Source organism: Amaranthus tricolor, chromosome 8 (genome assembly GCF_026212465.1).
Source record: "Amaranthus tricolor cultivar Red isolate AtriRed21 chromosome 8, ASM2621246v1, whole genome shotgun sequence".
Taxonomy (NCBI): domain Eukaryota; kingdom Viridiplantae; phylum Streptophyta; class Magnoliopsida; order Caryophyllales; family Amaranthaceae; genus Amaranthus; species Amaranthus tricolor.
This window is the reverse complement of record NC_080054.1, coordinates 17,770,556-17,787,303: the sequence shown is the minus strand read 5'-3', so window position 1 is coordinate 17,787,303 and position 16,748 is coordinate 17,770,556. Positions and strand designations below refer to the sequence as shown.

At 33.7% G+C, this 16,748-nt stretch overlaps 2 protein-coding genes across 2 annotated transcripts; one reads left to right on the top strand and one right to left on the bottom strand.

Annotated features, from left to right (window-relative positions):
* The first annotated feature begins 970 nt into the window (after window positions 1-970).
* On the top strand, window positions 971-3,781 carry LOC130820331 (peptidyl-prolyl cis-trans isomerase Pin1-like). Its single transcript, XM_057685665.1, has 2 exons — window positions 971-1,533; window positions 3,190-3,781. The coding sequence occupies exons 1-2, from the start codon at window positions 1,299-1,301 to the stop codon at window positions 3,312-3,314; spliced, it is 360 nt and encodes a 119-aa protein (XP_057541648.1). The 5' UTR covers window positions 971-1,298; the 3' UTR covers window positions 3,315-3,781.
* Window positions 3,782-5,037: 1,256 nt separating this feature from the next.
* LOC130820330 (zinc finger CCCH domain-containing protein 6-like) lies at window positions 5,038-16,465 on the bottom strand. Its single transcript, XM_057685664.1, has 4 exons — window positions 16,195-16,465; window positions 7,235-7,387; window positions 6,794-6,918; window positions 5,038-6,456 (listed from the first exon to the last, which is right to left on the bottom strand). Exons 1-4 carry the CDS (start codon window positions 16,264-16,266, stop codon window positions 5,289-5,291), a joined length of 1,518 nt encoding a protein of 505 aa, XP_057541647.1. The 5' UTR covers window positions 16,267-16,465; the 3' UTR covers window positions 5,038-5,288.
* Window positions 16,466-16,748: the final 283 nt, after the last annotated feature.

Sequence of the window (16,748 nt, the reverse complement as noted above, 5' to 3'; positions counted from 1 at the left end):
AACTTTTAAGGTAGTGGTTTGAGAGATAAACCCTTTGAAATAAGTTTTTCCTAAAAGATACTTGTCTGGAATAAATGCTCTGAAACAAGTTTCATTTAAAAGATATTTTGCTGGGGATAGATTCTTCAAGGACAAGTTTTAAATCTAGGATGGATCTTTTGGGACAAGTTTAATTTTTTTAAAGATCAAAGTGAGACTTATCATTAAATGGTTATATCCGAAAATACATAGTCTGAAATCTAAGATGGACCACCATCAAGCCAAATACTAGAACAAACACTGGCCGAAGCCCATTTAGCTAGACGGTGAGCTACATTATTGGCTTCACGGAAGCAAAAATTGAAAGAGATATGACTAATAACAGATGTGGCAGCAAGAATGTTATTGACTAGCACTTAGTTATAAAGTACTTGTTTCGGATAAACCCTCTAGAAAAAGTTACTTTTTGAGGGTACTTATTTGGGTTTGACCATCTAGGATTATTGTCATTTGGAAAGTACTTGTTTGGGATAAACCCTCTGTAACAAGTTCCATACAGAAGGTACTTGTTTGGGTTTGATCATCTGGAAAGTACTTGTCTGGAATAAAACCTACGTGATAATTTTTCTTTTCGAGACAAATTAATGTGGATGTTAATACTAATTTAACAACTTTAGAGTTGACTTAACAACCTTGAGAGGTTTTTCATCCTTAAACCTACCTTAACTCGTATTTACATTAAAAGCATGTTGTACTTTCTCAATTCAAAATTTTTAAATACGGCGATTGTAGTACTCGAGTTTTCCCTTTAGAGTACCTTGATCTTATAAATATCTTTATATGCCCATACTACCATACTTGCTTCACTTGAAATACCCACAAAAGTTTGACAGTACAATCGTATTATAAACAACAAATACTCATAATTCACAAATAAGCCGAGTTAGATACCATATTTATTTTAGCTTGATATTAAATTAACGACACAATAATATTTTATCACATTAATATCACAATAATAACTTCCACGGTTCCATTTAATGAGGTATAAAATTGAATAAATCAAACCGAATTAAAACTGATCCAACCCAAATCCGACACATCCCACTCAATTTGTCCACATGACCACAACACGCTGATTAAATAAAAATCACACCTTTATTGTTCTGAACTTCACACTTCCATAGTCTTAAAACTGAAATTCCAAAGCAGAGAAAATTGAGTCCTCGGAAAGAAAGAGAAAAAAAGATACTTCGATCGACAAAGATCGAAGAGGGGAGAGAAACAAAGAGAAAGAGAATCATAAGAAGACTAAGAAAATGGCGACGAAACTGCAAGTTAAGGCTTCTCATTTACTTATTAAGCACCAAGGTTCTCGCAGAAAAGCTTCATGGAAGGATCCAGAAGGTCGTATTATCATGAATACTACTAAAGATTCTGCTGTTTCTCAGCTGAAGTCTATTCGCGACGATATTCTTTCTGGAAAAGAGAAATTTGAAGATGTCGCTTCTCGGATCTCTGATTGTAGCTCTGCTAAGCGCGGCGGTGATCTAGGTCTTGTTTCTTTTAACTATTTATTTGTTCTTGATTTCGTTTGATTATTTGAACTCTTTGAATTTCATGTTATTGTGTGGATACCCTGGATATTTGCCGATGTTGTGGTACGGTCTTTTTCTGATCATGGATTCATTTGATTTTCCAATTATCTATGCTGATTTGTTTTTGCTTGAATTTCATCTCTGGAAGATTTTCGGTTGTAGAGATCTCTTTTTTTATGAGTTAATAAAGTTTCAGTTGTTTGTGAATATGTCTTGAGTCTTGACTTTGTGAAGTGATTAGATCGGTTTTATTTTTTTGATACTTCCATAATGGAATGATTTGTGGATATTTTATGCTGTTTTCTGCATATCGGTTGAGTATCCAACTTTACTTATTCTAGTTTATTGTTTCGCATAATTGGTGTGAAAGTATTACTTGGTGATTACTTGACAACTGATACTGATTTGTAATTTGATGACAAGATGCATTTTATTGTTCAAGTTGAAATTCTGTGTTAGCAGTAGCACTTTGCAAATAGCAAATTAAAGTCATATAAAAGCCTAGCAGAAAAGGATGACATATATTGAGGGAAAAAGAAAAAAAAAAAAAAAAGGAATTAACGTAATACTAATAGTATATAGGAACCCTTGATGAGGTTTTTAAGAGTTTATGTTCTTGAGCGATTTACTCTTAATGTGAGCGGAGATTGATGATCATTTAGGTAAACTAAGAATTCTACTCACAATCAAATTATAGTGTGTTATGTTTAGTACTTGGAGATCAGACACGTCCCCGGCCCCTTTTTCTTGAGATTTTTCAAAGAAAGAATGAAGTATAGAAAATATTTAGTCTTCCTTTGATGAATTGTGAGAAATGAGTAGTGTTCCTCTTCTGCAGTCTAGGGATGGGTCCTAATTAGCAATTACTTGTTTGATTAAAAAACTTCTGTAATAGTCACTTTACAATGACCTTATATAAGCCTCATGATTCATGAGAGTACTTGATTAGCTTCTTGTCTTTTACTAGTAGATATTTATTTTTCTTGCCATTGTATTGATGATTTAAAGAAACAACAAGGCACAAATGCACAATAGAGCTGCCACTGCTAATACCTGATTGGCTTTGTGTGTAATTTGGTGGATGCTACCCGAGAAGCGCTTGGTTTGAAAAAATGAAATTGAGAATCTCCCTGATCTTACTTGTTAATCTCCTTGTACTAACTTTGTGAAGTCTAATTACAAAAACCATAAAGGTGCAGCAACATTGACTGTTTGATGTCTGAGTGTGATGGTTATTTTATGTCCAGCATGAACTGTTTATCCAGAAATATGACTTACCTTGGATATTGAATCTTTCTCGGTGCTTAAATGAATGCTGTTAAATTAGGCTGGACTTATTGTGAATGCCAGCATATTAACGGGGGAACACAAGTGCACACATTTCATAAGCCAAGGAGATATATACCATCCCAAAACCATATGGCAATGGAAAGAAGGTCTCTAATAGCTTATAAAGCGTGCACACCATTTTCAATTTATCGATGTGGGATAACTCATCCCAACAAATGCTTCATGTGCTACTCCTAATTTGTCTTTGAGCATGTACAACTCCTGACCTCTTAAACGTACCTTATAGGTCCGGACCTCTCACACCGTTGAATTTTAACTACAGGTCGATTTGGTCCAGGTCAGATGCAGAAGCCTTTTGAAGATGCAACATTTGCGCTAGAAGTTGGTGAGATAAGTGACATTGTTGAGACCGACAGTGGAGTTCATATCATCAAGAGAACGGGTTGAATTGCCTTTGCATTTTGCAGATATTACCTGCTAATATTTGTTCATGTCACCCTGTTGCATCTTTGTTGGAGGCCAAAATTTGTAGATTATTTTAGATTCTAATGGACTAATGATAAAACTCATTAAATCATGTTGCATATGATGATAAATCGAAAACACCTCTCTTATCAAAGGTTAAGTTGTGTATATAAGATCCTTTTGAACTTGAGGTTTTTAGGGGCAAATCATTTTAAAAGATCGAGGTAATGAAATATTTTTGAGAGAAACTTTAGTACACTACTAGTGTAATTTAGGGATGGTCATAGAGTTAAAAACCTATCAAACCTATTTTAGATCATACTCTAATTATAAGGTTTGGATAAATAAATAGGTTTAGGTCTGAGTTTTGGATATTTAGACCTAAATTCAAATCAGACATGACTTAGACTCAATGCAATGTTCAATTCACAAATAATTTTTGACTCATTTTTAGACTTAATTTATATTTATTATGATATAATATGATTTATTTTAGACTTATGTTTGACCTATGAATTTATTTTAGACCTTACTAAACTTTAAAATTCTTTAAAATGGAAAGATACAAGTAGATGAAGATCTATTTTAGACCATACATCCATCAGGCCTAGTTGGTTTGGTTTTGGATTTAAAAATTTTCTAATCTTATACATTTATGTTTGATCTAAACTTGACTATCCTTTGAGAATTGAAGGAAAGGAATGTGAACATTATACATTTATAGACATTTATTATTTTTGCTCGATACTTTTCTCTCATTTGTTAAGTTGCCCATGCATTTTCTTCAGGGTATTTGGTTTAGGAGTACAGATGTGCAATGATTCTTAGACCTATGGATCTAGATCGAGATATAATCCTAATTTTAGGGTTTGGATTCTCTTTATGGATTCCATGGGTCCCCATTTAATTTGAGTCTCTTATGTTAGGTTTGCATTTGACCTTAAAATATACTTTTTCTTCACCCAAAGTGGTTCATTTGACTTTTTATCATTTTTAAAGTGGTCACATGAGATCACATAGTTTTGATGATTCTGAGATTTCCAAGCTGTAATAACCCAAAAATCTAAGATGCTTAATCTTGATAATGCGAAAGCTTAACATTCTATTCATTCGTTACTTTGATAATATAACAATCACTCAACTAAATATATTAACATTTACACTACTTAAAGGACTAAAATATCAAAGTTTTAAAGATTTATTTTATTTTATAAAAACTAAATTAAGTTTCTTACATAACTAGAATAATATATTACTTCCCAAAATACGAGATGTTATCCGATATATAGTATAACATTATACTAATGTACCGAGCATCCTTTATGCAAACTAACTTAATCACAACATGTATCCGAATTGGCTACAATACAAATCCTAAATATAAAAAAAACTAGCTTTTTTCACCTGGATCTCCAGCCTTGCTTCTTAATCTTTGTTGATGATATCTTCTTTATTATTTGCTCCTCATTTAGGAGCAGGTGCAAAGAACAAAACCATATTGGTCATCGTATACTTAGTAAAGATATCACATTATTATATAATTAAACACAATAATGATGAAGATTTTGACACATGAAAGAACTAACGGTATTAAGGAAAAAATCAAAATACAATCACAAAGGTTTGATACAATAAAACTCGGGATCACCATGTAAAATAAAACAAGTATATCCACCAATCAAATGAAATTTTCCTTACTTTTAATGGTCCTTTATTACAATAATCAAAATAATATTAAACTTAAAATTATCACCAAATTAATTTTTTTGTTTTATAATTACTCTAATATATTTGTGACTAGGACACTTGAGATATAAAAATATATCAATAATATAATGGTATAGTTATGACACCTAAAAAATTGAAGATATAGAATGATGTAGTTGTGACACTGAGACTGACAATTTAGTTCACCTACAAACCTCTACATAAAACCAACAAATCAGTATACATTCTTTAAGAGATTTTCTTACTGAGTTTGATTCTCTTGCTACTGTAAACATCGGCCAATCTTCCGGCTTGCAGCTTAAGCGATGAGTCATGCTGAAAGGGGCAGGTCGACCCGTTCCTGCACCCTCTCGAGCTGTTGAAAAATTTGCATGGTCTTGGTATCTTTCCCCTTGCATCTCGTTTTCCAGCAGCTGGTGTCAACTCAGATGTTCTTGGCCTGTACTGATGCATAATCTCTTCCCGACCTCCACTTTTATCAGTTCCGTGAAGCTCAATTAGTCTCTTGTAATAGCTCGCATCCTTGACAACTCTGGTGACTGGCACAACAGTAGGTGATATTAGTCCATCTGATGAAGATGAATAACGCGGAAAGCTCATTAGTGGATGAAATTGAGTTTCCGGTGGAAAGTTTTGATTTTCCTTCCTATAATTTTCATGTAAGAGACCATGCCTAGGTAACAGTGCCATGCTAGGTTCTTCGTTCATCATGGACGCCTGAGATATTGATCTCATTACGGGCATAGTGGCCCACAAAAAAGGCTGAAATTCCCGGTTCATCATGGAGGCCTGAGATGTTGATTTCATTGATGGCATAGTGGTCTGTAAAGACGAGGACAATTTTGGCACTTGGGTTGCTCCGAGATTAGTCAACACATTTGAAGCAAGTCTACTTGATTGTTGAACATTGTGCATGTTGGAGTGTTCATTCACAGGCTTCTGGAACACAGTGCTCAGACAATCTATGCTGGGAAGAGATACAGAAGTTCCAGACATTGGCCCATTCATGGGTGTTATTTTTGTAGAATCAAATGACAATGTCTCAATTTTTTTTGGATCACTGAGGATGTTACCGAGGAGATCAGTGTCGATCTGGCCACTCTCATTCCTTTCCATGAGTTCTGCAAAGGCAGTAATAGCCGCAGCAACAACCCCACCCTCTAAACCAGTATGTATCTCAACTGATTTCTCATTAACAGCCACTTTCGGTTCCTCGAGAGTAATATGTTGTGCAAATTTCACTGCCTCCTCTTGTTGCACAGGCGCTGAACTAGGAATAGGATATGTTTTTGATTCATAATCTACTGCATCTTCCTCCCCACAAGGACTGATCGGGATAAGAGGGGTTTCATGATCATCATAGTCACATTCTCCCAAACCTGGCGAAACAGAGGGGCTACATGCAACAAATAAATTTAACCTCCAAGTCTTATGTAACAAGTGATTACCATTTAGGCAAAAGAAGTAGGAACAGAAAAGAAGTGTTCATGTCAAAAAAAAACGAAGGGTATTCATCAAAAGCATCAAATATATCTTCAAAGCGGTATTTGCTGAAAACTTCACTTTCTACACATGTTAACTTTCATGCCCATGATTCAATAAGGTACATGGAAAATGGAAGTGCAAAATAAGAAAGAAAATCCCTACCAAATCGTTTGGGAAAAGCAACTAAAACCCACACCAGCATAGTAACTAGAAAAGCAACTAGAAAGAATTTATTGAGGATACCACACCTTGAAGGAATGGCAGATTGATGGGGATATATAGCTTCAAGCAATCTCAGTTGTCTAAACATCTGGGTCCTAGTTTCTTCACTTTGTTCACCAGCTACCACATGCCAGTTATTATTGATAATGAACTGTTCACAGAAATTTAAATATTAAAACATCAAGTTAACATTTTGTTTCCCCAATATCATTGATAATGAAACAGCCTGAAAATTTTCAACTACTTGAGCTAGATTAATTAAAACTAATGCGGAAGCTTAATATAGTTTCAAATTGTTACTTCAAAATACAAGCCAACCACCCGAATGGCCATATTATCAATAAACTACCTAAGAACTTGATTATCAGAGAATAACTCGAGATAGCCTACAATCAAGTTATAAATGCCAAGCTGGAGTGCTAGATCTACACAAAGAAATCAAAACTTCAAGAATAAAGTAAGCTTACCACAGGAGGACATTTCCATTTGATCTGGGGAACACAAGCTAAAGCAGGGGGTGCGTCATCAAACTTCATTCTATAAGAGTCCAACATCCCAGTTGTCGTTGCCAGAAGGTTCTCTTCAGCTTTGCTGCCAAATTTTGAGGAGCAATCCTTCGACTAAAACAATTTTGCCCATTTCACCATGAATATATAAATGTGCACATGAGAGGCATGTTTAAGTTGACATATACAGTTAAAAAATCAACACATCCCGAAAATGAGATTAATTAAATTCAAGAGCCATCTAAGATAAATAACTTGTTGTCATATTAGACAATGCTTACTTAATAATGTCACCTGTGATTACGTTATACCAATTATATACAGAAGTGTCATAATAACTAGATAGATTGGCAACAGACACTATACAGTCTGTTTTCGTGAAAATTCCCAAGTGTAAAGAGATCTCTATTATCATTTGTTTTCACATATCTATATCTATACTGTAAAGGGTCTTAATTGAGAAGTATGAATTCTTCAATTGTAGTTAGCGAGCTAAGAACTAAACTCTATTGAGTGTTCATGGCTTAAAAATACTATTGAGCAAGATAAACAGTTGGTATAATCTCCCTCAACAAATTTTAGAAAAAAATATAAAATAAAGAGAGAAAAAACAACAATGATTTCTGAAAGTAAGAACAGATAGTTGAGAAAAGAATGTCAAGACCAAACAAAGGGTCTAATGTAAGAAAATTCATGGCTGATGGTGTCAATATTCAATTTCCCCTCAAAAAAAAAAGAAAAAAACTAAACTAGAAAGTAAGAACATAGAGTTGAGTAAGTAAGCTGAAAGTCATTTATCAATGTACTGTACATCAAGTGCTAGTAAGAATACATTTATTTATTTCTTTGTTTAGAATATGTGTAAGAACAGGCTTTCGTGATTAAATTGTCTTCAGGTTTATTAATGTCCAATAGACTGATAAACATGTTTCAACCTTCTGGTAAAATACAATTATTAGAGTTCAAGTAGGGTAAGAAAACTAAAAATTGAATCCATCACTCTTGCACACTGCAATTCCCATAAATATGTGACATAAAGTATAAATCCTAAAAATCTATTACGGAAGAGGAATACAATAAAATCCAAATTATAATGAAATATAGCGAATGGAATAAAGCAAAAGCCAGAAAAATGAAAAGCTTTAAAACTTGTGGCAGAAGAGGAAATTAAATCTTTCCATTTTATAATCCATTTTTACAACAAATCTCTCAACAAAGAGAAAAAATATCAAAGTACTACAGAACAATTATAAAATGAGTCCAGGTTTCCTCTACCTCAAACTTACATTCAATAAGTCTCTCAGTTAAGTAACAGAAGAATTTTTGTCCTCGGCTGATTAAAAACATTCTACCCAAACTGGCTTTGAGCTTTTCTTACTCCCACTCAAGAAAACTAAAACACGAGCAAAAATCAAAGTACAAAGAAGATTGTCTAAGTTCTTACATACGTTCAGAGTTTCAGTCACTCAGACCTCAATGCCATAACAAGTAGGAAGTCCACAATTATGACACTACATAAGAGACCTTGAGAAATACAGTCACCACTACAAGCTTCCCAAAAAGAAAAACCATGCATCCTGCTGACCTCTATACTATCTGATCAAATCTTTAAAAAAAATATCTAACAATCTCTTGAAGCTTTAAACTCCACGCTTTGAAAGTGGGAAAAAGTTTGTTAACATATTAAAGGGTGTTTTATATAGTATCACTTCTTAAATAATTACTAACAAGTCATAACAAAACTCAACTTTTGTGCCAGTTCAATATTTTCTCAAACGTAACTGCTCAAATTATTTATGGTGCAAGTCTAGGAAATATTTTGTTCACCTCCTAGACCCCTGTTAAATCAAGCAATCTTGCAAGTAGTTGTATATCATCCTCCAGCATTAATACAAGTTTATTCAATAAGCCTCCCTTCAACAACTCAAAGAGATCGTCTCCACTCATCCCTATCACAAATAAATTCCACTGCCTTAAAGCTCTTGCAAACTCATGAAAACGCTGCTTCTCTCCCTCATCGCAGATTAGTCAATACAGGCAGTCCTGTAAATTATTTCCCTCTTATCGACGTGTTGCTTCAGCAAGCCAACATGTCACAACAATACTTTTTCTTTAATTATTATAATCATTTTCATTGTATATGGTAAAGAGAGATAAGTAGTAACAACATTCTCAAAGTTTTTTTTTTTAAAATGTTCTCTTGTAACTTTTTGAAAGTAAAGCTTTGGCGTTGTTGATGTTGTATTCTTCTCTTATAATACCATTACTATTGTCTTTTAAAAAAATATCATATCAATATCATTCTTGTAAAATGTCCTTAATAAATTGACACATTTTCACTTGAAATGTTTCCCAAAGAATTGTTATAATTGTTATTGGAGTTCATTTCTTTAGGCTCATGTGTATGGCTTGTCATCTGTATGTTCAAGCATGGAGATTGGTGAACATAGAAAAGGGTGTCCAGGCTTTGGTATTGGTATAAATAAGATGGGTTGTAGATGTCGATAGCATGGGTTGAAGACTTGTAGTGTAGAGCTTTAAATTGATGTACACATAGTCCAAAAATGCTTTGAAAGTCCACTCATCATGTGCTTGAACCAGCAAATAAACAAGCATGAGGAAGAAGCAGCAAGTGCTTGAACAGTAACATTTTTGTTTGATCAAACACTCAGCCCTCAAACAATCATGAACGGTGCTCAAATGAACACTGTAATTTTAAGTCTAACTCAAACTTTGAGTTTCACTATCTTGTCAAAGTCTATCATGCTAATGTATTCTCTCTCTTTCTCACTTTTATCTTTCATACTCCAAGTTATTTCTCCTTTTGTAATACCTTTATGCCCCATTTGAATAATAGTATTATATGGTGGTCTTAGGAATGAGTTTTTGTGTTAAGTTTAATAAGATTTGCACGGTCATTCCTACAGTAACGAAGGTCTCATCCTCAAACATGTTTTTTCTTTACAACTTTTCATCACCGCCTAATACCACCATCTCAAGAGGCAACAATGGTAATGAATTTTGTTGAATAAGAAAACAGAGTAAGATAAACATAACTATAAACCTTCTCAAGTAAATTTTCTAGCTAAACATTACATTATCTTTTCATTACTATTCTCACCATTTAATATCAACAACCAAATGAGTCGTACATGAATTCAATTATCTTTAAACACATACTAAATACAAAACACTAGCCTAACGAACGCAAAAGCCACATTAATGAACCTCGTAAATCCAGTGTTATTGTTTATTTATTACTTTGTTTATCCTCTTATTATTTGCGTAAATGTCTAATTCATTATTGCACCTTCCAACCACAATATTAAACAAAGTTCTTTTTAGCTCATCGCTTAGCTCCTCAACTCGATTCTTACAAACAATATTGTTTGTTAATTTTTTTGATTATCATCTTAATATTTGCATATTTGTTTGATTAATTATTACACCTTCTAACCACAATATGCTACACGGTTCTTTCTTGCTTAGCGCTTAGCTCCTCCACTCGATCCTTACAGACAATATTGTTTGTCTCTTACTTTGTTTATCATCTTGTTATTTGCATAATTTTCTAATTCATTATTACACCTTCCAACTATAATATTCAACACAGTCCTTTCTTCCTCATTGCTTAGCTCCTCTACTCAATTCCAATGTTTCCAAGTAATTATATAGAATTGTATTTATAATAGGTGCGAGTGACAAAATTATTAAATCATATTTTCAAAATTGAGAGCATGGAGGCAAAAATTGTAATAATGTATATAATTTTTGATGAAATAGTAATTGTAATTTTTATTGTTCTTCTAAAAATTTTTGGGATATTTAATCATGTTGACGTATCGCTTTTTAATATTGCACCCCGATTTGAAAATCCTACATGAGTCAAATAAGGCAAGTGAACTGATCATCAATCTATCAATTGTTTGCCGAACTTCCCCTGTAATAAGAATGTTGGGATATGTTACTTACAGAAGGTGGATGTTCACTACATTAGTGGAATACAATGTATCTATCGGCGGGATATTCTAATATCTTTTATTATTCTCTAAGATTATTTTTGATCACTACTGTAATTAGGAATCATTACAAATATTCTAATGTTTATCTTACTTAATTAGTTTCCCCTAGTTAGGAATGATTCATGCATTATGTATATTCTGTAGAATAATAAGTTATCACATTTTACTCATTAGTCATTATATAAGCTTCCAAAAATGAGAAAATAATATAACAAAAATTACTCAATAGTCATGATCAGGAAATTGATCCTCACAACCTACAACTCCTCATTCAACCCACACAAATAGCTGTTGTAAACCCACTCCAACGATCAACAACAAAATGATTATTGGAAACCCACATACAAACAATGATACATTGAGACATCTTGATACTGCCTCTTCTTGGCTTCTTGACAGTGGTGCATCCCACCATGTCACAAACTATCTCAATAACCTCTCTCTCCATGCTCCATATGATGGAACAGAAAAGCTCCTCGTCGGTGATGGTATGGGCCTCAAAATCACTCACATTGGTTCTATATCTTTATCAACTTTAGCTCTTCGTAATGTATTTGTTGTTCCTTACTTCCTTCCAGAACCAAAAATATAATTTCTGTTCCTCAACTTTGTAAAGATAATCTCGTCTCTATAAATTTTTCATCTCCTTTATTTTCTATCACGGACCACCAACGTAAGAGTACTCTCTTCCTAGGTTCAGTCAATCAAGGTGTACATGAAGTGCAATTAAATCTCCCAAAAGCCTTTACCACCACCACAACCAATTCCATTCATTGGCACCACCGAGTTGGCCATCCTTCTAAAAATATGTTTCGTCAAATACTTCTAGGAATAATTTACTTGTTCCTAGTATTTCAACTCTTGATTGTCCCTCTTGTTGTTCGAATAAAAGTCATAAATTATCTTTTTCTGCATCTTGAATTGTGTCCACTGCTCTTTTACAATATATATTCATCGATGTATGGACCTCCCCTATGTACTCATATGATGGTTTTAAATATTATCTCATCTTTGTCAATCATTTTACAAAAGACATATGGTTATACCCTCTAAAACAAAAATCGGATACAAAAGCAATCTTCATTCGATACAAATCCTTAGTTGAAAAATATTTTCAACTTCCCATTAAAGTTTTGTATTCAGACAATGAAGGTGAGTTTGAAGCTTTAAAACCTTACCTATCTCTTAAAGGTATCACTCATCTTACCACACCCCCACATACACGTGAACACAATGGATATTCTGAAAAGAGACATCGTCACATTGTAGAGACCTTTTTCACTCGTTTAACCCGTGCTTCAATGCCTCTTAAATATTGGACTCATGCTTGTGCACCTGCTGTTTATCTGATAAATAGATTACAAACACCAACTTAACAAAATGACACCCCTTACGCAAAATTATCTGGCTCTCAACCAAATTACCATAAACTCCGAAGCTTTGGCTGCCTTTGTTTTCCTTGGCTACGACCTTATACCAACAATAAACTTGATCCTAAATCAAAACCGTGTGTGTTCATTGGGTATTCTCCAACCCAAAGTGCTTACTATTGCTTAGAACTTCAAGCACATCGCATATATACCTCTAGACATGTCCACTTTATTGAAAATTCATTTCCTTTCAGACCATACTACAAAATTTGATGAACTTTCATACACTGCATTGGATATGTTAGAAGAATGGGCACCCTTATCACATGGTATTATACAACCCATATCTCCTAATCCTACCATGCATCTTCCACCTACTCCAAACAATCCTTCTAATACTCAATCAAGTGAGCTACGTAGGACTCACACCCTTAACAATGATGTTTCCCATCATGCTCAAACTCCATCTCAACCCAATCATCATATGACAACTCGCCTCAAATAAGGTATTAGAAAACCCATTCAAAAACTCAACCTATCTGTTGAACTCACTGAAGTTGAATTGCCTAAAACTATAACTCAAGCTCTTAAGAGCCAAATTTGGCGTAAGGCAATGGATGAAGAAATGGTTGCTCTAACTCACAATGCTACGTGGGATCTTGTTCCTTTATCTCCTTCTCAAAATGTTGTAGGGTGCAAATGGATATTCCGAATCAAACGTAACCAACATGGTCACATCACACAATACAAAGCAAGACTAGTTGCTCGTGTGGGCTTTCATCAATGTGAAGGCCAACCGACAACTGTTCGAATTGTATTATCTTTTGTTGTAAGTAATCGATGGTCCATAAGACAAATATTAACAATGCCTTCTTACAAGGAACTCTTACAGATGATGTATACACAATCCAACCTCTGGGATTTGTGTATCTTAAACACCCTACTTATGTTTGTAAATTTAAAAAACCCTTATACGGACTTAAATAAGCTCCTCGTGCTCGGTATATAGAGCTTAAGCAACACTTAATTACCATGGGTTTCAAGAATGCAATCACTGACTCATCCTTATTTATCTTCAAAGAAGGTACCCTGTGCATTTACCTTCTAGTCTACGTCGATGACATTACCATCACCGGCAATAAATTAATAATCCTACTTTCCTAAACAACTTCATTGATAAACTTACAACTAAATTCACCCTTAAAGATTTAGGCTCGTTATATTACTTCCTAGGAGTAGAAGTAAAATCCCTCCCTCATGGTCTCTTTCTAAGCCAAAAACAATATATACATGATTTACTCTTAAAGGCAAACATGAAAGATTGCAAACCAGTGGCAACTCCTATGATTACTACTCCACCTCTTAGCATTCATGGCACATATCTAGAAAACCCCATCGAATATCGTGCCTTACTTGGGATTCTACAATATCTAAGTCTTACGAGACCGAAAATCTCCTTTACCGTCAATAAACTCGCTCAATATATGCAACGTCCAACACTAGAGCATATGCAAGCCCTTCATCGTCTTCTCAGTTATTTACGAGGTACATTGTACATGGGTCTTCTTCTTCATGAAGACTCACCATTATCTCTACATGCATACTCCGATGCGGACTAGGCTCGTGATAGAGATGATTATATCTCCACAACAACTTACATTGTCTATCCTGGGTGTAATCCTATAAGTTGGACATCTCGTAAACAAAAGACACGAGCTCAATCATCCACCGAAGTTGAATATCGTGCGGTTGCTTCAACTACAGCTAAACTCATTTGGGTTTTTAATCTGCTTCGTGAATTAAGACAACAACTTCCACTTCAACCAGTCATTTATTGTGACAACGCTGGTGCAACGTATGTATTTGCAAACCCTGTCTTCCACTCTAAAATGAAGCACCTAACCCTCAACTATCATTTTTTTCGAGAAAATGTGCAACAAGGACGACTATGTCTCTTACATCTACATAAATGACCAGCTGGCTGATGCACTTACAAAGCCTCTTTCACGTAATCATCATCTTCAGTTGATATGCAAAATTGGGCTCAGCCGCTCAGTCAATGGCCATCCATTTTGAGGGAGGGTATTAAGGAATAATATCTTTTATTATTCTCTAAGATCAATTTTCATCACTACCGTGATTAGAGAATCATCACAAATATTCTAATGTTTATCTTACTTAATTAGTTGCCCCTAGTTAGGCATGATTCATGCATTATGTATATTCTGTAGAATAATAAGTTATCACATAGTACTCATTATATAAGCTTCCAAAAGTGATTAAATAATATAACAAAAATTACTCTCTTCTATACGGGATACATTAAATTCTTGATGATTTTACCCTCAAGGCAAGTTGTGATTGAACTTTGTTGTGTCGGAATCATGTGTTTCTTCAACTCATTATGTGCATGGTTTGTTTTTCAAAGACTTCAAATGTGGAAGATTTAGTACATCAAATAATTATGTTTTAGTACTTAATTGTAATAAGAAAATCTTGGGCCTATTTGTGAAGGAAGAATTATATGCTGAATAATTCTACAAGTACTTTATTGTAATAGCATATCATCAATGTTCGAGCAGCAAGACATAGATAAGATGCATTTATTCTTGTTTAAAAAAGAATGCCTTGGTTATAATAACATCTCACAAAGATTCACCTTGTTTCAAAAATCCAAACTTATTTTTCTTCAGGTTATTACATTTGCCCAACAAGGCAAAAGTCATTACTTCAGTTATTCATCCAATCGCTTGGAAAAATTTAAAAGGGCAAGCCATATTGTCAAGAGTATTTTGCATCATTAGAAGCAATATTCATCCAATAACTGATTAAGACCCATTATAATCACCTTATTTATAATGATTCCTACAGTGCCTATAAGGCTAAAGTCCAATTTAAGCTAAACTTAATAAAATAAGTTAAAAATAATATAGCCTTATTCTAAACAAAAATATGTTTTAGTACGTACAGAAAAGTTCCAGAACAACAATCTGTCAATCTTCTTAAAGTTTCGCTTGGGTTATTCAACAATTCAACTTAGATTAAATTTAATTTCATTAAAAATCCTTTTAGTATTGAATTGAAAACATATGACACAGGAGAATGATCACCGAGTTCTTTCAACACAATGTGTTCGGCATCAATAGTATCATAGATTCACCACTAACCAATGTCCTTCCATCAACGCTTCAATTGTACAGAGAAAATCAACTACGAACTATAGATATTTTATTGTTTATCATTCTGTAATCCTCATCAGAAATTTGACAGTGTCGGTTTCAATTATTGTTTTTCCTTTAAAAAATTGCTTGATTTTTTATTTTTATTATATTTTGATTTTGTTCCTGTCATTATCATATATCAGTTCAGTGCCGTAAAAAGCGATGCAGTTGGAAAATACGTCATTCTAGTCAAGACGAATTCCAGAATTGCCTTTGACTAATAGAAATACAATACATTACCTCATATTAATCATCAAATTAAAAACTAATTACTACTCAATCAAATTAAACTAAGAACAAACGAATACCTGACAAAGATTATTATCTGGAACCCATTTAAATTTCTTCGAGTTACTCTGAGATAGCAATTGCTTGCTCATGTATAGTGTATCTTTGTTTGTTTATCCTTTAGTCGATTAATATCAGTGAATCCACATAAACCCTGAAATCGGCAAAGAAAAATCTGGGTTTTACTACTATTATTTTACTTTTAAAACAGCATTTAGAAGTGGTGAAACAGTGCGGCGTTTGAAATTGAAAATCTCTGATGAGACCTATATAAATGAACATCACGTCGATTCGTTCGCATTGATTGAAAAAAAAAAAAAACCTACAAATACGATTTGTAGGAAGCTCTTCAAATATTGCGTCAGGTGTGCATGGAGTGACGAGCCAGTTAACCAAATGTATGTGCCAATTTGGTTAAAAAAGACGGCTACCGGATTTGTTTAGAGTTGGTTCAAAGTTTTTCGCAAATTCTTTAGATAAGATCTCTTAGGTGTAATATTTTTATTGGATTAATTCTTATAAATTTAGTATTTAAATTTTAAAGTGATTATTTATCATTTAAAATAATCAGTTA